The 21,834-nt window shown below is 35.8% G+C and overlaps 1 protein-coding gene across 1 annotated transcript; it reads left to right on the top strand.

Annotated features, from left to right (window-relative positions):
* Positions 1 to 12,345: 12,345 nt before the first annotated feature.
* Positions 12,346 to 13,290, top strand: OR5P76B (olfactory receptor family 5 subfamily P member 76B). Its single transcript, NM_001391454.1, has one exon. The coding sequence runs from the start codon at positions 12,346 to 12,348 to the stop codon at positions 13,288 to 13,290; it is 945 nt and encodes a 314-aa protein (NP_001378383.1).
* Positions 13,291 to 21,834: the final 8,544 nt, after the last annotated feature.

The following is a 21,834-nucleotide window of genomic DNA, read 5'->3' as shown; positions in this document are numbered from 1 at the left end:
CCTCCTGGTAGGCAGAGCAGCTTTGCTCCAAAGGTGCAGAGATTCTTGAGATTAAGATTCTGAGATATTTGTAAAAAGATCCTTATGTACTGATGTCACCTAGACTTTAATCTAAGGCATCTGGGCAAGTTTCAGGCAACTCTTCATGGGAGAGCCTGAGAAAGGGATGCTAAATGCTCCTGACTGAAGTCAAGTTCAGCAGAGAGTGATGAGAATCTGCATAAATGACACAGAAGGGGCCCAAATATCTTCTTGGATTCTACTCAGAAAACACTGTTTAACTTTCTCTTTTCCAATTAGGATCTGCATGTAAGGGGGAAAATGTGAATAAAATTGCTTTATTCTGACACAGGATTTTGTGATGCCACATTTTTCAAATACATTTCGTGATCTAATGGTAACCTGGTACTCATGAGTACTTTATAAACTATTGATTGAATGAATAAAATAATTCAACCCTTTAAATCATTTAAAGTGAATATACATTTTAAAAAATTTGGATAGATCAGTGAAACTTTCCAAAAGAACTTTGACTTTTCTTTCACTGCAATACTCTTTTCATCAGTCATCACCATGAAGTGACTTCAAAAGTGATTATTGTGATAATGACTAGACCACAGAAATGAATTTAACGTCCTGTAACTTCTGCTGGGTTCCTATCCAAGGTAATAATTGAAGCTTGAGATACATAATATTGTTAGTTCTTAATGCATATCAATAATTTTTAAGTTCTTAAGAACTTCCCATTAAAGTTTTTTTCCAGATGCCTAATATAATATAATGAACTAGCTTGGAGTCAAATGACTATGAAGATACTGTCTCATTCTACAATGGCATATTCTGGTCATTATATTTGAATCAACTTTTGAGTTTTTAGCTAAACCTCCAGGACATTTTCTAGCAGGTATACCTGTTACATCGTTTGCTTTGAAGAACAGAAGTGAATAGAATCAATCCACATTACTTGGATCAATTTGGCAAATCATATTTCTATTTTGATTGTTCATAAAACATCTAATCTTGTAGGAAGTGAGAGCATAAAAGTGATATGAAGACACTTCACAGAATTTTTATTTTAACTTAAATCAGTGTTAAAGGGAAAGGGAAATAAAAATAGTAAGTAATCAGCAGTGGAAAATGAAGGAGTGTGCAAGATAAAGAGAAAAGAAACATTGGCTGGAAATTATTCTGTAGGATTCACAAAGATTAAAGACAAAAAAAATAAATATATTATTATTTGAAGAGTTGGTATTGTCTACTTGCATGGTAGTTATTGGCAAAGAATACAAGAAGAGTCAGGCCAGGTAACCAGCACCTTTTAATGTCTATAACATGCCAGACCATATGCTGGGGTTAGACAGAGCTGTCTCATGTAATCCTCAAAAGCCTGTGTGCTAAGGATTTTTCATTCTGATTTTATAAAAGATAAAGTGCGGTACAGAGTGGTTAAGTGATTATAGAAGTCATGAATTTATTCTATTCACTACATATTGACTAAATATGTATGATGTGCCAGGCTTTTTCTGCATGGGAAACAAAAAATGGAACCAGATGCATAGGATCTCTGTGATGTCAGAGAATGACCACTTTTGTTTGCACATTTGAGGAAGCCCGAGAAGGTGACATACTTAAGTGGAGAAAAGAATGGCAATGAGCAACCAACAGGGAAAGATCAGAGGAGAGAGCATCACAGGCACAGTTCACAGCAAACACAAGACCCTTGGGTGGGAAACTCGTCTACCCAACCAATTCAACCAAGACCCATGTGGCTTATCATGGAGACCACTCCACACTCTTTCCACTGAAGCTTTCCCAGTCTATTTACCTCTAAAGGAAACATTTTTCCTTTCTTGTTGCTTCAGCTACCATTTACCTTGTGTGACTCTCCAATTCCTGCCTCTACCAAAAAGGAAATCTCTAATTCCCTTTGGCACATCTCCATTGCTGGAATAACCTCCAACAATTGGATACAAAATTTTCAGAACAGAACTGGCCATATTTATCCACATGACAGAGTTTCCTCCTGTACTTTCAATTCGAGTTAGTTACAGTCATCAGAGAGCCACCATCAGACTCCATTTTTTACTGCTTTCTCGTCTTTTTACAAAGTAAGTTACTTCCAAAATTCCAGATGTTTGTTTGCCAACATGTTTATCTTCTTTTTTTATTCCCTCTGCTATTGTCCTGGACCTATCCCACAGAATAAATATGTTGCCTCCATGGTTGTCTCCTGCATTTTTATTATATTCACCCCATTGTGACCAGGTGTTAGGTTCCTAAACACAGGACATATTAATCACTGATAGTGTCAGAAATAGTGAATGGCTATACACTGCTTATAGGAGGAAATCCGAATACCCCAGCACGATATTCGGTGCTCATCACAAACTGATCCCTAGACACTGCCCTAGCTCAGTTTCTATCACATCGATCTACCTACCCTACACTGAAACCAGACAATAGAACCCTCTATTTTCCAAATACGTTATAATCCTTCATGCTGCTGTTCCTTTGCACGTGGTGTTCCCTCTGCCTCAGTTTCCTCTCCTCTGTATTTCTTCTATCAGACTTTTCACTCATTTTTCAGGCCCTCGCTTGGATTATTTTGACTCTTCTTCCTCTGTTCTGTCGGCATTTTCTAGATTCCAGGATCCTAACTAAAAAATGTTTCCTGCGTTCTACTCTATTTCTCATTGGGACATTGCAAAAGCCTTCTTTCCCTCTCCCTGTCCTATCCTTCACTGATTACCAGCTTTTCTATATTTAATCTGCAATCATGATACATCTATTCATTATAGTTTTTATATATCCTTTGCTTACACATTAGATAATTCTGATAACGTCTAATCTTTACTGCATGCTTCATTTATATGACCTCATATATCCTCTTGGCTATCTTCAGAGTTAAGTGCTATTAGTATTACCGTGTTTGTAGTGAAGAAACTATGGCTTCAAGAGTTACTTAATTTGCCAAAAGTGATACAGCTGGTCAGTGTTCTTGCACAGGATATTTACAGCCAGGCAGTGAGAGTCTGGAGACCCACTTGCTTGGCTGGTTGATTATAAGGCCTCCCTCAGTGCAAGCGCCCTACGTGGCATTCATGGTCTTACCTGCCCAGCCTCATCTCCTGCTGTCATTCTCCCATAGGTGGCGAACATCTCACTTTTCCAAAAAATAATATATCCTTCCTGGCTCCTTTACTTTGCACATGTTGTTTTGTATAACCTGTAGTGTTCTTCTTGCTCTTCTCTGCCTGATAAAAACTTAGCTCTCTTCGACAGACAATTGACATCTCACGTCCCTCAGAAGCCTCCCTAAACCACCCTGGTTATGTTAGTCATTTCTTCTTCTAGATTCACATCCCATTTTATTGTGATGAGATATGGGTTTTTAAAAGAATTTTTAAACTTCACTTATATGCTAGACAGGGCGGAGATTTGTTTTAAAATTTTGTTTCCCCAAACTTGAACACTAAGCCTAATGAATGTACAATTTTTACTAAGATTAGTTCAAAGTTTGCAGGAAAAAATGGAATCCCATATTCCCCAGAAAACCTCCATGATTATCACTTCAGTGCATTTATTAATTACTCTTCACTACACTGCTTGCTCAATTTAGTATTTATTTTATTTGGACACGTCCTGAAGATAGTTGGTTGTTCTCTAAGCAGATTTTAAGAATCATATAATCTAGCAATGGGAAATATATACAGTTGCTTTCTACATTCTTGTTTATTTTGATTTACAAAAGGTGAATAAACAAACAAAAAACTTCTGAAAACTCCAGTAGTGGTTGCTTAGATCATAGGAGAAAGAAATTACTATTTGTGAATTCTAGACTCTATTCCTATTTTCTGTAGTATTCAATTACATTTGACAACAGAAGCTGTCATCTACTGAGGGGCATATGAGAATCACTAGAGGAGCTTTATGAAAACAATAGTCTCCACCCATACCTACCACAAGCTTTTGGCAAGCCTCTCCAAGAAGAGAAATCTCCAGGATATGAGGGTATATGTACTTTGACGGTATGAACTAACTTTCACATTAATTTTGGTTAAGGACTTTTGACTGTTATGATCCTTTTTTTTCCATATTTTTGATGGTAATCTCTGTTGTTTTCATACTCTCACAGTGCAGTAGGGATAGAAGATTATGTCAGTATAACATTACTTCCACTCTTCCCAATGACCCCAGCAGGCAATGGAGAACAATATGCCTGTTACGTTTTTTCAGCCCTGTTTATTTTTCCCAGGACTTCCCCTCTTTATTCACCTGGATTTCCGGTGAGTTTGCCATCCTATTCTGTTTGCAGTTCTTCAAAGCTTTGCCCATTCAGTTTTATGGATTCCCTCTCTACCAGGAGGTAAGGAATTGACAGACAGCATTCTTAACTTCCAACTTATCTTTGTCCACAGTTTCTTTAATATCTAATAACCAGCTATTAACATCCACAGTACTTGATTATTAGAAGATATAGAATAATGTTCATTATAAAGAGTAAAAGACCTCTAAAATTCCCACCTTACATAGAAGGAAAATCTCCTTCCAGTTGTTTAAAATCATAAGGAAATTAAACTGGAGGAAGAAGTTACCATCTCACATCTCAGGTCCGGCTTTTTGAAGTTCTTCCTGTGATTTCATGTATCTCATAATTCACACATAAGTTTTAAGGCAGTTTTTCACTTTGGATGCCTGTGATGAGTCCTCTCTGACATTAGAGTCTCCTATAATATAAAAGCTTGTGTCTTCGCCGTTCTTTAAGCATGGAGCTCAGTACCATGAATATTTTAATGGAGTCCTTGGGCCACTGGAGACTATTATCTTGAGACTAATGCTCTAGAAACCAGGAGTCTTGGGCTCTGTGGATCTATCAGCCAATGTGATGTCCTCAAAAGTGTTTCTTAGATCCTGATATACTGCAGAGACTTTTTAGTGATGTTTGCACTTATTCTCTGAATAACAATTGAAATAATGGAAATTCAACTTGTTAAAAATATATCTTGACGTATAGATGATTCCCTCAGGGATATTTTACTTCCTGTACTATATCGTTTATTTTATAATTCTGAAAATTTTCCAAGTCCCTCAGATATCCTCTTCCCTTACGCAGGGCAAGGGAATGGCAAGTCATGAGAGGTTATTGCCTGGGGAAACATTCAGAAGATCAGTAGGAAGAAGATTAACAAACAGTATGAGCAATGTGATTTCTTTCTTTGCTCGGGAGGACCTTGTTGAAAAAGAAAATTCTCAGTTGCTGCACTGCCATTCATGATTCCATAAGTGGCTCCTAATTGCCTCTCTTGTCAGCTTGGCTTTCAAAGTCTTCCACCATCTGTACTGTCTTCCACCTAATATGTTATCAAGCCTTATCTCCAATACCTGCTTTCATAACCTCAACACTTCTGGGAAACCAGTCAATACATTGTCTCCTGATTACATTCTGCACTTTCTCATTTGTAGTGTGTTCTGTCTGAAAATCCCTTTTCCTGAGTTTACCCATCCAAACTCTTGATGATTATTTTTTCTTATGCATCTACTCAGAGGACAGGTAGTTAATTCTGGGTTCAAATAATTGATTTTCTATGGATGCCTGTGATATGATCTGCAAAGACAGATGGAGTGCACAATGCTGCTGCTCTGTGTTTCTCTACCCTAAATCATCAGTCTATCTTTGCTATTATCTTCATCCACTGCTCTTTCAAATGCAATGGAAGTCAGCCACTGGGAGAATAATGGAAATACCAATGTCATTTCTTGCTAGAAAATAGAGCTAAAAATATCACCACCCATCCTCTCTATTTTGAAGTAGTATGTGCGTGTTACATTTTCTTCATAACACTATTAACAATCTTCCTGGAAATACAAACATAGAGCATTAATCATTTAATTCATTCAAAAAATTATATTCACTGCCTCTTATATCCAGACACTGTCCTAGGCTACAGGAAATATAAATAACAACCAAAGATATCTGCCCTCATGGAATTTATCTTCTAGCATCTCCAAAGCAGAGTGAGAAGAAACTATGATCTAGCATTAACTTATGTCAAAAAATTAAGAGAAGGCCAGCCCCTTGGCCAAGTGGTTAAGTTCATGCACTCTGCTTTGGTGGCCCAGGGTTTCTCTAGTTTGTATCCTGAGCGCTGACCTAGCACCATTCATCAAGCCATGCTGAGGCGGTGTCCCACATAGCAGAACTAGGACCTACAACAAAAATATATACCTATGTACTGGGGAGCTTTTGGGAGAAGAAGAAGAAGAAGAAGAAAAGAGTGGCAAGAGATGTTAGCTCAGGACCAATCTTTTTTTTTTAAAAAAAGAAATGGTTTAAAAAAAATTAAAGGAGGAAAGAATATTTCAATAACTTTGTCAAGCAGAGTAGTCACCAATTGACCTCCAATCATTTTAACTTCCTCTATTAGCTTCTGTCAAGGGACAGAAAGAAGAAGATGAAAAATGGAGATGTGGAAAAGAAAGTAGAGAGAAAAAACATAAGTAAACATGGTGGGAGTAGGAATTATTTGTTTGACTTTAAGGCTCATTTTCTTGAATGAAATAATAATTCATATGATTGATGAAGTTGTTCTGGAAGAGAAAAACATAATCATGTCTGATAGTAATGGTCCTTGTTATTCATTTCAATAATTTTTTAAAAACGAACATGTCCATCAACCTTTAAGGATTCCTCATGTCCATTTGCAGTCAATACTTCCCTAGGCCCCTGGCCCCAGCTAACTGTATTTCTGCTTTTTGATAATGTAGATTAATTTGTTTTTTCTAGAGTTTTATAATTTAGAAATACATAACATGTACTCCACTGTATGCGGTGTTTTATTATCAACATAATTATTTTGATATTCATTCATGTTCTGTGTATTACTAATTTGTTTCTTTTTATTGCTGAGTAGTAATGTTCCATTATATGGATATACCACTTTTTTATCCATTCACTTGTTAATGGGCTTTGAGGCTATTTCCAGTTTGAGGCTTTTGTGAGTGAAGCTGCCATCTATGAACGTTCAAGTAGCCTGGGCATAGATGTACATTTTTACTTGTCTTAGGTTAATACAAAGACGTGATACATGCTGGGTTATATGATAGGAGTATGTTTACATTGTTAAGAAACTGCAGTTTTCCAAAATGTTTGTATGGTTTTATATTCTCATGTATGATACTGAGAATTACACTTGCTCTAAAATCTTGTTAACATTTGACATTATTTTTTAATTTTAGCTATTCTAATGGTTGTATAATGGCAATTTTTGTCATTTTAATTCATATTTCCCTTGTGATTCATGGTGTTAAACATCTTCTTATGTGCTCATTGATCATGTGTCTATCTCCTATTTATTGAAGTATAATTGACATACAATATCCTATTAGTTTCAGGTGTACATCATAGTGATTCAGTATTTATATACATTATGAAATGATCAACATGGTAAGTCTATTTACTATCTGTCACCATGCAAAGTTATTACAAGATTAATGACTATATTCTCTCTGCTGTTCATTATATCCCGTAACTTATTTGTTCTAGAACTGAAAGTTTGTACCTCTTAACCCCGTTCACCTATTTTGCTGGCCACCAACCCCTCTCCCCTCTGGTAATGACAAGTATTTTTGCGATATCTATGAGTCTGTTTTTGTTTAGTTTTGTTATTTTAGTTGTTTTGTTTTATAGGTTCCACATACAAGTGAAATCACACAGTATTTGTCTTTCTTTGTCTGACTTATTTCACTGAGCATGTTACCTTCTAGGTCCATCCATGATGTTGCAAATGGCAAAATTTCATCCTTTTTTATGATTGTGTAACATTCCATTGTGTATACATACAACATCTTCTTTATCCATTCATCTATTGATGGACACTTAGGTTACTTCCAAATCTTGGCTACTATAAATAATGCTGCAATGAAAATAGGGGTGCATATATCTCCTTGAATTAGTGTTTTCATTCTTTTCTTTCAGATAAATATCCAGAAATGAAATTGCTGGATTGTGTTATAGTTCTATTTTTAATTTTTTTGAGGACTCTCGATACTGTTTTCCATAGTGGTTGCATCAATTTACATTCTACCAACAGCGTACAAGAGTTCCCTTTACTCCACAAAAATGTCTATTCAAGTCGTCCATTTTTTTTCTTGTCAGGAAGATTAGCCCTGAGCTAACATTTGTTGCCAATCTTCCTCTTTTTTCTTGAGGAAGATTGCTTCTGGCTAACATCTGTGACAATCTTCCTCTATTTTATGGGGGATGCTGCCACAGCATGGCATAATGAGTGGTGCTAGGTCTGTGCCCAGGATCTGAACCTGTGAACCACGGGCTACCAAGCAGAGTGCGTGAACTTAACCACTATGCCACCAGCCAGCCCCACTTCTGCTCATTTTTGAATTGGAGTTGTTGTGTATCTCCTTTTTGAAGTACATGTTCAAAGTTTTTACCATTTAAAAAATCAGGATTTTTGTCTTTTTCTTATTCAGTTCTAAGGATTCTTTATATATTTTATTTCCTCGTGTTTCATCTTTATGGTTTTTATTGCCTTTGATGGTCTTATTCCAAAACCTAGAACTTCCAGCGTAATATAACTTCCATAGAAGTGGTGAGGGTGAACCACCTTCCTTTTTAAAAAATTTAGCCAAAAGTCATTCAATATTTTACCTTTAGTAATGGTGTTAGCTGAAAGTTTTTCGTAGATGCTCTCTATCAGTTTTTGTTCTTTGTGTTCTTGTTCTCTCTTCCTCTTTTCTGCTCCTTTTGGATGATTTGAATTTTTAGATTTCCATTTAAAATTTTCCATTGGCATTTTAGGCATATTTCTTTGTATTGCTTTTTTAATGGTTGCTCTCATGAGAAGAATATTTGTTCTTAAATTTTCACAGTTTACCTAGAGATAATAATGTAGTCATTTACAGAAAATACAGAGACCCTGAGACCATATGTGTTTATTTTTCTCCGTCTATCTTTATATTATAGTTGTCATATGTCTTATATCTTTATATATAAAGCTCCCAGAAGACAACATTATAGTTTTTATTTGGAAAATTATATGTGTTTTAAAGGAATTAAGAGGAATACAATATATTATTATATTAAACTAGGTATTTGCCATTTTAAATTTTCTTCATTCATTCCTGCAACTCAGAGATGTCCATTTTCCCCATTGATGTCCTCCTTCCTCACCGTATCACCAAGGTTACTGCTGTAGCAACAGTAGCTTGATTCCACTAAGCCATGTGAGAAGCCCAGAGATTGCCTTTTAGAATTGGACAGCTGAAGGCTGGGGGAGGAATGTTTACACACTGAATTCCAACCTCCACCGGTTGGGGTTGCCTCTAGGACCTTAACTGCTTCCATTTTGGGACTTAGTTGCCTATGGACTGAGCAGGCTGCTCATGGCTTCCCAGAAGGTCTTAAGTTTCAGGGAAGGACTGAAGCATTGAAGTGGAGATGTTATGGCAGCACTGGAAGGTGGGAAACTGACAATGTGAGCCAGAATCACCCAGCACAACTGACTTAATTCCTCAGTCTCAGTTCTCCCATCTGATCAATGAGGATAATATAAGTACTTACATCATGAAATTGTTGTATTAAATATATGTAAACCATTAAGCATAGTTCCTGGCAAAAAGTGAGCCCTGAATTAATGTTCTTATCATTTTGTTGATGGTAAACTTCAGTTCCTCAAAAGAGGGGCTTCAGGGATTGGTATAGGAGGTAATAAATTTAGGATCAGCAAGAGAATTAGGGTAAGATTGAATCTTAGGGTTGAAGGTAGCTGTATTCTACCACCATCTACCTACACCAGAAGGCACTATTCAGGAGGCAACACTTTGAGGTTATTGACCTGAGAGACTATTCCTTGTCTGGAAGTCATCCAAACCCCTTTTACTTTATAATTCTCTAGATGACTTTCAAGGCTTTTATTTTCTTACTTTTTATATGCTAGTGTATATGTCTTAAAAATTTTGTTATTTAAAAGTCAACTTTACATCAACTTCCATCTCATATTCCCCCAATGTAATTAATGGCATGTCTCAAGGATATCAATACAAAATACTTATCAATAAATATGTATTGAATGGATAAAGCGAAGGATACCTTTTTATATCTGAAGCTTGGTACCGAGTATTTCCTAATCAGAAATAGCAAATTAAACTTGGAACCAATATTAACCTATAAGACAATTTATTAAATTATATTCTCTATAATTATTAAATGAAGGTTATATAACTATGCATATACACCTAGATAAAAGCAAAAGAATAAATTGACCACTTGAGAATTGTCAGAATCTTGAAAGATTGTTTTTGTGTGTGAATTTGAACTGATATCCAGTACAGAATATAATGATGCTCCATCATTATGATGTTTTTGAACTCACGTTTGAATATCTAGAATCTTCAGAGATTTATCCCCAAAGGTATATCAAAGTAAATGATAGCTATATAACCACAATGCCTTTAATATGCTACTGAAAGATGAATGAGTTCTTATTCAAAGAGGTAGGATTTTGGCTTTTGCTAATGAATCCAATGTATTGATTTTCATTTGCCATTTGAGAAGTTTACTGCCTAAAATTATATCTGTACTTAGAAGTTAGGGTTGGGAAACAGGGCAGATGTAATTAAGCAATCAGCTAGTAAGCAACTTTGGTTGAATTGCTGTCTCCACCATCAGTTAAAGTGAATAAAAAGGCATAATCTCAGTTACCAGGATTCCTTTTTTGTCTACCCATAAGATGGAAACTCATATGGTCTTTCAAAACTAACCAAACTCAGCACTCCTCCATAATGCTAATAAATTCACCATCTTTGAGATACTCTTGACATTTACTGATATGTAAAGACTTACAGATTTAAACTGAAGATTTAAAAATTGAAAGATATTGGGGCCAGCCTGGTGGCACAGTGGGTAAGTGTGCACGTTCCTCTTTGGCAGCCCAGGGTTTGTCGGTTTGGATTCCGAGTGCGGACCTACACACCACTTGTCAAGCCATGCGGTGTCAGGCGCCCCACATATAAAGTAGAGGAAGATGGGCATGGACATTAACTCAGGGATGGTCTTCTTCTTCAAAAAATTGAAAGATATTGTAAACATCTTTACAAAAAGACTTTATTTATGGGTCAGAGTGCCTTAGCTTCAAGGCAATAACACATTAGACAAAGCTCAAGATATAAAGTCAGAAAATTTGGAGATGAGGGTCAACCTGGCCACAAGTTGGGCGATCCTTTATCAGATTTTAGGCTATCCTTTATTCAGCTACATATTATCTTGAAAATGATATTATTTCGTTCTACAAAACTCCATTTGGAAAGCATTGCCACAGTAGGAAGTGACTTGATTTGTTCAAATAAATGTTTTTTAATATATCTGAATATCGATCATATTTTTTGCATAGTGATTCCATTGATATTTCAGATTACTTGATATAATAATGATATTTTGAATTACAAATATTTTTAAATGTCCAATAAATTTATAAGAGATGACCTCATTCATAACTCTAATTTGAAATTCTTTTGTGCATTAGTATCAACAATAATTTTATTTCTTCTTTTAAAAAAATGATATTTAACTAGTTGTTGTGAAATACGTGAGTAACTAGATGCCTCTTTTATGCATAACTGGCAGAAGGTTTAAAGGGTAATCTGTTGTCCGCTCAGATGTACTGAGTCTGTGGTAAGTTTATTTAATTTAATTTACTGTCTAGTTTCTAGAGGAATGGGCAGTCACACTTCCTGGGCTCCATATTTTGGCTCCACCACTTGCTATGTAACCTGGTGTAAGCTACATAACTTCTTTCAGACTCAGTTTACTCTTAGATGAAATAATAATGAGAGTGATTAATATCATTGTATGGGCAATGAAATAAACTATATGCATATATATGTACAAATAAAATTCTTAACCCCATGCTTCTCATTCAGTAAGCATGCAATAAATGTTAGCTATTACTAAAATCTGTATTAGAAAACCTTATATATATATATAAAGTTGTGTATATATGTATATTTGATATACTCACTAGTCGTTTTTTGTAATATTAATCTGTCTTATATTATTTATTCTTTCAACTTGAAGCCACTTTGTGTACATGTGGAAACACAATAAAAATAAAAAGTGACATTATTTGAAGGAAGTTTTCTGGGGTTTCTGTTAAAAATAATTCTAAAAATACAGAGCCTTATCATTGCACGTAAATAGGTACTGATGATTCAATATCTTTATTTATAATGACTTCCCATATCTGTATTAACAAAATTGAAACCATCTAATTTACAACTTTTTTAATGTAATATTTCATCACAGGTTCATTTTGGTAGCAGTTACATTGTGTTATGGATGCCCTCGGGGATAGAAACCACACTGCAGTGACAGGATTCATTTTATTGGGCTTAACTGATGACCCGATCCTTCGAGTCATCCTCTTCATTATCATCCTGTGTATCTACCTGGTGACCATATCTGGCAATCTCAACACAATCATTCTTATCAGAATCTCTTCTCAGCTCCATCACCCTATGTATTTTTTTCTGAGCCACTTGGCTTTTGTTGACATGGGCTATTCATCTTCTGTCACACCCTACATGCTTATAAACTTCCTGGTGGAGAGAAATACCATCTCCTATTTTGGATGTGGCATCCAGCTTGGTTCAGCCACTTTCTTTGGCACAGTTGAGTCCTTCCTTCTGGCTGCCATGGCATATGATCGTTTTGTGGCCGTTTGCAACCCACTGCTTTATTCCACCAAAATGTCCACACAAGTTTGTGTCCAGTTGCTTATAGTGGCTTATGTAGGTGGTTTTCTCAATGCTTCCTCCTTTACTATTTGCTTCTTTTCTTTACTTTTCTGTGGACCAAATCAAGTCAATCATTTTTTCTGTGATTTTGCTCCTTTATTTGAACTCTCCTGTTCTGATATCAGTATTCCCATTGTTTTTCTCTCATTTACTGCTGGCTCTATCGTTGTGGTCACAGCATTAGTCATAGCTGTCTCCTACATCTACATCCTTATCACCATCCTGAAGATGCACTCCACTGAGGGACGCCACAAGGCCTTCTCTACCTGTGCCTCACACCTCACAGCAGTCACTCTGTTCTATGGGACCATAACGTTCATTTATGTGCTGCCCAAGTCCAGCTACACAACTGATCAGAACAAGGTAGTGTCTGTGTTCTACATGGTGGTGATCCCCATGTTGAACCCGCTCATCTACAGCCTCAGGAACAATGAGATTAAGGGGGCTCTGAAGAGGGAACTTGCTAGAAAAATATGTTCTTAATTAACCTGTTGTTTTATATTATTTGATATAGTAATATGCTGTAAATATAATACTAAAAGGGCAAAGAGTGTCTGAGGTCAAAATATATCAGTGCATATGTCATTAGCCAGTGTGCAGCTTTTTAGTAATGGTGGGGGGTACATTTTCTGATACTGAATTGTAAATCAGAGGCCTATAGTGAGTTATCATTAATAAAATTAAATTAAATTTATAGAGACACATATTGGCTCACAAAATAATATCTAATCTGTTGAAATATTTGAAAAATAATATTCACATTTTCTCCAATAGCTCTTCTCTGCCATAAGTTAAGGTTATTTTACCTCCAAATTTTTAAGACAAATATTTTTTCAACAACAATTTATCTTGTAATGAGTGTGATAATTATAATTATGCCTGAGTACATTCAGAGAGGAAATGATAAAGTAGAACCAGATAGAAAATTGGTGGAGACATTTTGTTTGCAGGAAGGTTATCTGCTAATGATGGGCTTTGTGGACTCATAAAATTCTGACCTATGTACCTGACCTCTGGCTCCAGTCACCATATAGGGGGGCCTCAGAGAAGAACAGAATGGATGTCCCTTCTGACCTGTGAATTCTGTCAGGTTAAAACAGGTGACTTCTCCGTGGGAATGAACAAGATTCCTGACCTCCTCAGGGACTGGGTGGGACAAACTCTTGGAGTGACTTTTTCATGGTCAGGCCCACATCCTGCTCAGGAAGTGGGAAGGAACTGGATTGTTTCTCCTCTGAATATGTGACTGCCCCCTGGAGAGGCTTAATCAATCTCTATGTACTAACAACCACATTTATTTATCGTTCCTGTCCCCTCTTTATTGTTTCAGATACAAATTCTATCTTTTTGCTGACAGACTCATAGATCATTAATCATTTCATTTGCTCATTTGTTCTTTCATACATTCAAAAATTATATTGAATGATTTTCTTATTCCAGAGATTGTTCTAGGCTATTGGGAATATAAGTAACAAGCATCCAATAAATCTGCCCTTGCGGTATTTATCTTAGAGCAACATAGAGAAAATAAAACTAACAAGTTAGTGATACAGAATATTCAAAGGGGATATGTGTTGTGGAGAAAGAAAAAGCAGAGCAGAGTAATGGAGATTAACATGCCAGGGGCAGGGAGTGTCAGTGCTGGTCTCACCGGGAAAATAATATCTGAGCCAGGATGCAAGGAGGTGAGGACTTGGTGTTACCTGTGTACATTTGTGCAAGTCTAATCTTCCACTCACATGCATATAATTTACCTTTAAGGCTTTTGTTCCAACAATGGCAGGCTTGGTAATTTTAATCAACCCCATGGTAGCACAACTAAAACAATGTTAAATATATCTTAAATATCACATTAGAGCTTACAGGAGAATAAGAAATTGCCTCACCAGAAACTGTGAGAACCCAGAGAAGTAGACTCAAAACTCAGAAATGTTTTTGCCATGAGAGAACTTGACAAGCCACATCCCAGGATGTGGATTTAGAGTTCTTCCAGGATGAAAGGAGCCTATGTCAAAACCTAGGCCATGTCCAGGTGAGAATTATGACTGATACAACTCACATATATCCTCAGGATAAGGGGAAACTTGAAGTGATCAAGTCTTGCCCAGGTGTGCCGCCCTAGAGATCCAGAGAGTTTCAAGCCTTGAAGTTGGATATAAGATGGTCAAGGACAGGTGATGCCTCAGGGTGAACTGAATAAGCAAACAAACAACTCAAGCCTCAATTATTCCTAGCAATAATTATTCAAATTCAATAACCAGCACCCAGTGAGAAATAGTGACTAGCACAAAAGGAAACAAAATACCAAACATGAGAGCCAGTGGAAACCACAAACAAGAGATTCTGAACGATTAAGATTTAAGATACAAGAATGAAAAGTCACAGACTATAGTACTACTTTGCTTATTTTAAAAAGATAAAAGACAATTTCTGATAATAAATACAATCACAGAAAACCAAAAAAAAAAAATGACTAAATAGTATGCAAAACAATCACATAGAATTTCATAACTGACAAATTCACCATGCCAGCAGCTATACCAGGCCTTTCTGTGGGGTGCATTATCCTCACTGGTTTTCACATTCGATCCCATGAGACAGCATAGGAAGAGGAGCTATCCTACCTGAGAATACTCATGACCACAACTGGAACTAATATATCTTGTTATATTTTAGGTATAGCTCCAGGATCCCTATGAGCATTGTTTCCAGTTATCAGAATCACTGCACTCAAGGAAGCATAAAGTAAAAATCAGAATATATTTCATGTATTGTCCTCCCAGTCTAGATATATTTTATAATTAAAGAATCATTTTTTATTGTAAGCAATGTTGCATGTAACATAATTGACATTCCATTTTTGTCAGGATATAGGCAAAATAGAAAGTTCATTAGGTCAAATTTGTCCTTAGAGAAATCAAAGGATTTTGTTAACCCTTTACCATAAATAAAATGATACATGTCATCTGCAATCTTAAATGCCATGTTGTCTCCATGTAGAGTTCTGAACAAATGCACTGCTTAGGAATCTGTACTGGATCACAGGCAGAACATAAGGACCCTGTATGGTGGTATTTGAGAAATGGGCCACCTACCCTGCATAACACACACAGGGTTCTCAAAGAAATTATGAAACGCCTTTGGGTTTTATAAAAGGCGAACTACTACCAAGTTTTTGACAATCTTCTAGTGTTTCTTTGGCAAAGTTGTCAAGTCTTTTGCCAAAACTATGTACCTATTTACTGGTGAGCCCATGCTGATAATATAAGTTTAACAAAATATTTACTTGGTTGGTCTTGATGGTTTTTATAACAATTACTCAGGATGTCTACACAAATGTTATTGGCATATGTTACCTCTTTTAGTTAAGAAAAAAATTAATAGCTGGGGAAAAGTCTAAAACTCAGATAAACCAAATTAAAAGGTGAAAATCTGATTTTTCATAATAGATTTTAACACAACTTTCCTAAGTAGTATGATGTGCAAAATCTGAACCACAAGATTGACAATATTGAACACATATAGAACATACATGGACACAGCAACCAACTAGACAATACATTATTTTTCAATAAACAGTATATCATTTTAATCAGGCAAATATTAGAAAATAAATCTAATCTCAATCTATTTTCATAGTTTTCAGTTTCATAAATATCTTCTCCAAATATAATGCAATAAACCCCGAAATAAATAACAAAAAGATAACTAGAAAACACCTATATATTTGGAAATGAATTAATTCACCATTAAGTATACCATGACTCAAAGAATAAAAATCAAATAGAAATTAGAAAACAACTGGATGATACACACAAAAATTTGTGCTATAGTTATATCAGTTCTTGGAAGGAAACATACTAGAAATACTAGAAAAGGGAAAAGTCTAAAAATTAATAATATTTGCATTAATTTCAATAGGTAGAAAAGAATAGTGATATAACAACCAGAGTTTTAGAAGGAAAATGATTATAAATTTAATAGTAAATATCGATCACATAAAAAATCAACACACAATAGGAGGACCAAAAACGCCAAATATTTGGTTTTTATAGTGATTTTTACTGGACTTATCATTAAAAGTTTTTTAAAAAGAAAGTCCAAATAACCAATATAAGGAAGGTAAAGATGGTATAAATACAGGTTTTTAGATTTTGATAAGAATATAAGAGTAATTATGAATCCCAGAGCAATTAGGCAAGAAAAAGAAGTAAAGGCATCCAAAGCGGAAAGTAAGAAGTAAAACTGTCACTATTTGCAGGTGACATGATGTTACATATAGACAACCCTAAAGACTCCACCAAAAAACTGTTAAAACTAATAAACAAATTCAGTAAAGTTGCAGGATATAAAATCAATATACAAAAATCAGTTACATTTCTATACAGTAATAATGAGCTATCAAAAAGAGAAATTAAGGAAGCAATACCATTTACAATTGCATAAAAATGAATCAAATGCCTAGGAATAAATTTAACCAAGGAGGTGGAAGTCCTGTACATTCAAAAAGATAGTAATGAAATAAACTGAAGGCACAAATAAATGGAAAGATGTTCTGTGAGGCGTGGATTAGAAGAATTAATATTGTTAAAGTGTCCGTACACTCAAATCAATCTACAGATTCAATGGACTTTCTATCAAAATTCCAAAGGCATTTTTCACAGAAATAGAATAAACTATCCTAAAATTTTGTAGTATGGAATCATAAAAGTCCTTGACTAGTCAAAGCAATCTTGAGAAAGAAGAATAAAGCTAGACCATCATTTTTCAAACTATATTACAAATGATAGGAATCAAAACAGTTTGGTCTTGTCATAAAAACAGACACATGGATCAATGGAACAGAATAGAGAGCCCAGAAATGAACCCACACATTTATGGCCAGTCAATTTGTGACAAAGGAGCTAAGAATATACAATGCAGAAATGGATGAATAAATGATGTTGGGAAAACTGGACAGGCACATGCCAAAAAATGAAACTGAACCCCTATCTTCCACGATACACAAAAATTAACTCAAAATGGACTAACGACTTGAATGTAAGACCTGAAACCATAAACCTCCTGAAAGAAAACAAGTGTGGTAAACTCCTTGACATTGGTCTTGGCAACAAGTTTTTGGATTTGACTCAAAAGTGAGGCAACATAAGCAAAAATCAACAAGTGTAACTATGTCAAACTAAAAAGCTTCTGTATAGCAAAGGAAACCATCAACAATATGAAAAGCCAACCTACCAAATGGGAGAAAATATTTGCAAACCATATATATGATAAGGGGTTAATATCCAAAACACGTGAAGAACTTATACAACTTAATAGCAAAAACAAACAATCTGATTAAAAAATAGGCAGAATTTGAAGTATGAACAAGGCCTAGACATTAGAGAACTTAATAAAAACATGAGCAGAGGATCCGAATAGACATTTTTTTTGAAAGAAGACATACAGATGGCCAGCAAGTACATGAAAAGGTACTCAACATCACTAATCATCAGGGAAATACAAATCAAAATCACAATAAGATATCATCTCACATCTGTAGAAATGGTTATTATAAAAAATACAGGCTATAACAACTGTTGGCGAGGATGTGAATAAAAGGGAACCCTTGTGCATTGTTGGTGGGAATATAAATTGGTGCAGTCACGATGGAAAACAGTATGGAGAGGTTCCTCAAAAATTAAAAATAGCACTACCATATGATCTAGCAATTCTACTTCTGGGTATTTATCTGAAAGAAATGAAAACACTAACTCAAAAAGATATCTGCACTCTCACGCTCATTTCTGCATTATTTACAATAACCAAGACACAGAAACAACCTAAGTGTCCACCAATGGATGAATGGATAAAGAAAATGTGTATATATGAATGTGTGTATCTGTAGATAGACATAGATATACACACAATTGAATATTATTCAGCCATAAAAAGAAGGAAATCTTGCCATTTATGACAACATAGATGGATCTTGAGGGTGTTATGCTAAGTGAAATAAGTCAGGCAGAGAAACACAAATACTGTATGATTTCCCTTATATGTGGAATCCAAAAAAAATGAGCTCTTAGTTACAGAAAACAGATGGGTAGTTCAGCGCTGGGGGTTGTGGGGTGGATGAAATGGGTGAAGGAGGTGAAAAGCGGCAAACTTCCAGTTATAAGAAATAAGTCCTGATGATGCAATGTATAGCATAGTGGCTACTGTTAATAATACTGTATGGCATATTTGAAAGTTGCTAAAAGATTAGATCTTTAAAGTTCTCATCATAAGAAAAAAATTATAACTATGTATGGTGATGGATGTTAACTAGAGTGTGCTGATCATTTCACAATATATTCAAGCATCAAATCATTATATAGTACCCATGAAACTAATATAATGATATGTCAATTATACCTCAATTGAAAACAACCAAAAAAAATATTCTAAAACACGAACAGAAATTTCGCAGAACAGGATATACAGATGGCAAATAAGCTCAGGGAAGAATGTTGAAAATCCTTAACCATTAGAAATACAAATTGAAACCACCATGAGAGTTCACTCAGCAACAATCAGAATTGTTGGTTAAAATAAAAAATAATGAAAACACCAAATACTGACAAGGATGTAGAGAAACTGAATCACTCATGCATTGCTGTTAGGAATGTAAAATAGTGCAGCCATCCTGAAAAACAGTTTGGTATGTTTTTATATAAAAACTAAGCACATAATGATTATGTGAACCAGCAAATGTGCTCTGACATTTCTCCCAGAGAAAGAAAAACTTATGTTCCCCAAATACCTGTACACGAAGGGCTGCAACAGCTTTATTTGTAACAGCGAAAACCTGGACACCACACTGATGCCCTTCAATGAGTTTTTAGTGAGATAAACTGTGTTATAGCTATACCATGAAAGGCCATTCAGTAATAAAAAAGAAATGAACTATAGATATGCACAATGACCTTGATGAATCTTCAGGGAATTATATTGACCGGAAAAAGCCAATCCCACAAGGTTACATACTGTATGATTCCATTTATGTAACATTTTTAAAAAGACAAAATTTTAGGGGGCTGACCTGGTGGCACAGTGGTTAAGTTCGCACGTTCCACTTCGATGTCTGGGGTTTTCTGGTTCGGATCCCGGGTGCAGACATGGCACAGCTTGGCAAGCCATGCTGTGGTAGGCATCCCACATATAAAGTAGAGGAAGATGGGCACGGATGTTAGCTCAGGGCCAGTCTTCCTCAGCAAGAAGAGGAGGATTGGCAGCAGATGTTAGCTCAGGGCTAATCTTCCTCAAAAAAAAAAAATGACAAAATTTTAGAACTGGAGGAGAGATTAGTGGTTGCTAGGGGTGAGCGACTGGGCCAGAGTCATGGGATGGCAGGGAAGGAGATGGAGGTAGATATGATAATAAAAGGCCAACATAATGGAAGCTTGTGATGATGGAGTGTTCTGTATCTTTACTGTAGTGGCTGATACAACAACATATACAAGTGACAAAATTTTTTTTTTCTAAGATTTTATTTTTTTTTCCTTTTTCTCCCCAAAGCCCCCCTGTACATAGTTGTATATTCTTCGTTGTGGGTCCTTCTAGTTGTGGCATATGGGACGCTACCTCAGCGTGGTTTGATGAGCAGTGCCATGTCTGCACCCAGGATTCGAACCGACAAAACACTGGGCCGCCTGCAGCGGAGCGCGCGAACTTAACCACTCAGCCATGGGGCCAGCCACGAGTGACAAAATTTTTTAGAATTAAATACATTCATACACAAATGAGAGTATTACAATGGGAGATCTGAATAAAATCATTGGATTATATCAATGTCAATATCCTAGTTGTAATAGTGTGCTATAATTTCACAAGATGTTCGCATTAGGAGACATTGATACACAAGAACTCTGTATTATTTCCTAAAACTGCATGTGAATTGACTATTATTTCAAAAAAAAAAGTGTACTTCAAAAGGAGGGCCAAGCTGAGGAAGGCGTAGGCACGACGGTGTTGTGAGAAGCCATTCCTGCTTTTATCTACTATAGCACTCATCCAGTGAGGTCCTTGGGGTAGGAACCAGATTAGAGTCACAATGTATCTATCCATACAGTTTAGCGCATTAGTTGCTCAATAAATGCTTGTAAATAAGAATCACAGGGAGAAGGCAATTCTAACCAAGGGAAGTCATTGCTGAAAGTTGAACAAGTGTGAGCTGGAAGAGATCTCTTTGGGGGAGGAATGGACAGTGTCCTCATTAAAAGTGTTGAAGTCATAGAAGAGCTCCAAAGGCAAAGATTACTTGAGGGTCCAGAATCCTGGAGAGCAGAAAAAGCGCACATCAGGAGCCCACCATTTTCTATGATTTTTCACCTTGAGGAACTTGCTAAATGAAAAGTAGTGTCTGAGAGGCTAAAAAGCAGATAACCCAGATTCGTTGCTGATAAAATAGAGATTTTTAAAGCTGTATGAGGCTGGGAAATAAAAATTGTGGTTCAGGCTCAAGCATGGAGGGAAGGCCCTAGTAAAAACACCTATGCTTCCAATTGGAAGACCTGAAGTGAAACACACTCAGAGAGCAGGGGCAAGCAGGAATTAGTTCAGTCATCACAAAGATTAAAACCTGAAGTTCAATAATCTCAATATCATTTTAGATACGTTGTTCTACCCGATCCTGAATACCTGCCAGGGCCAAAAATAAATAGTCTCTGGATGAAATTTAAATTATCCATAGTTTCAAGTTTCCTCTATGACTTTTTTTCAACTTTATTCAGGTATAGTTAAGAAATAGGAATTGTATATATTTAATGTTTACAGCTTCATGTTTTCATATACATATTCATTATGAAATGCTCACCACAATCAAGTTAGTTAACATATCCCTCACCTCATGTAGTAAATCACACAGGATTCTTTTCTTCTTCTTCATATTTATCTTCTCTCCTTCCTGGGTTTCTTCTCTCATCCATCCTTCTTTCTTTCCTCCATCCCTCTTTTATTGTATTATTAGAGCCAACTGATATAAAATTACCATTAAATTGTTATTAA

This window comes from Equus caballus, chromosome 7 (assembly GCF_041296265.1).
Source record: "Equus caballus isolate H_3958 breed thoroughbred chromosome 7, TB-T2T, whole genome shotgun sequence".
Lineage (NCBI taxonomy): Eukaryota > Metazoa > Chordata > Mammalia > Perissodactyla > Equidae > Equus > Equus caballus.
This window is presented reverse-complemented; position numbering and strand designations above follow the sequence as displayed.

Excerpts from the sequence above, each read along its gene's own strand:
- OR5P76B (NM_001391454.1), top strand. The coding sequence starts at position 12,346 with ATGGATGCCCTCGGGGATAGAAACCACACTGCAGTGACAGGATTCATT.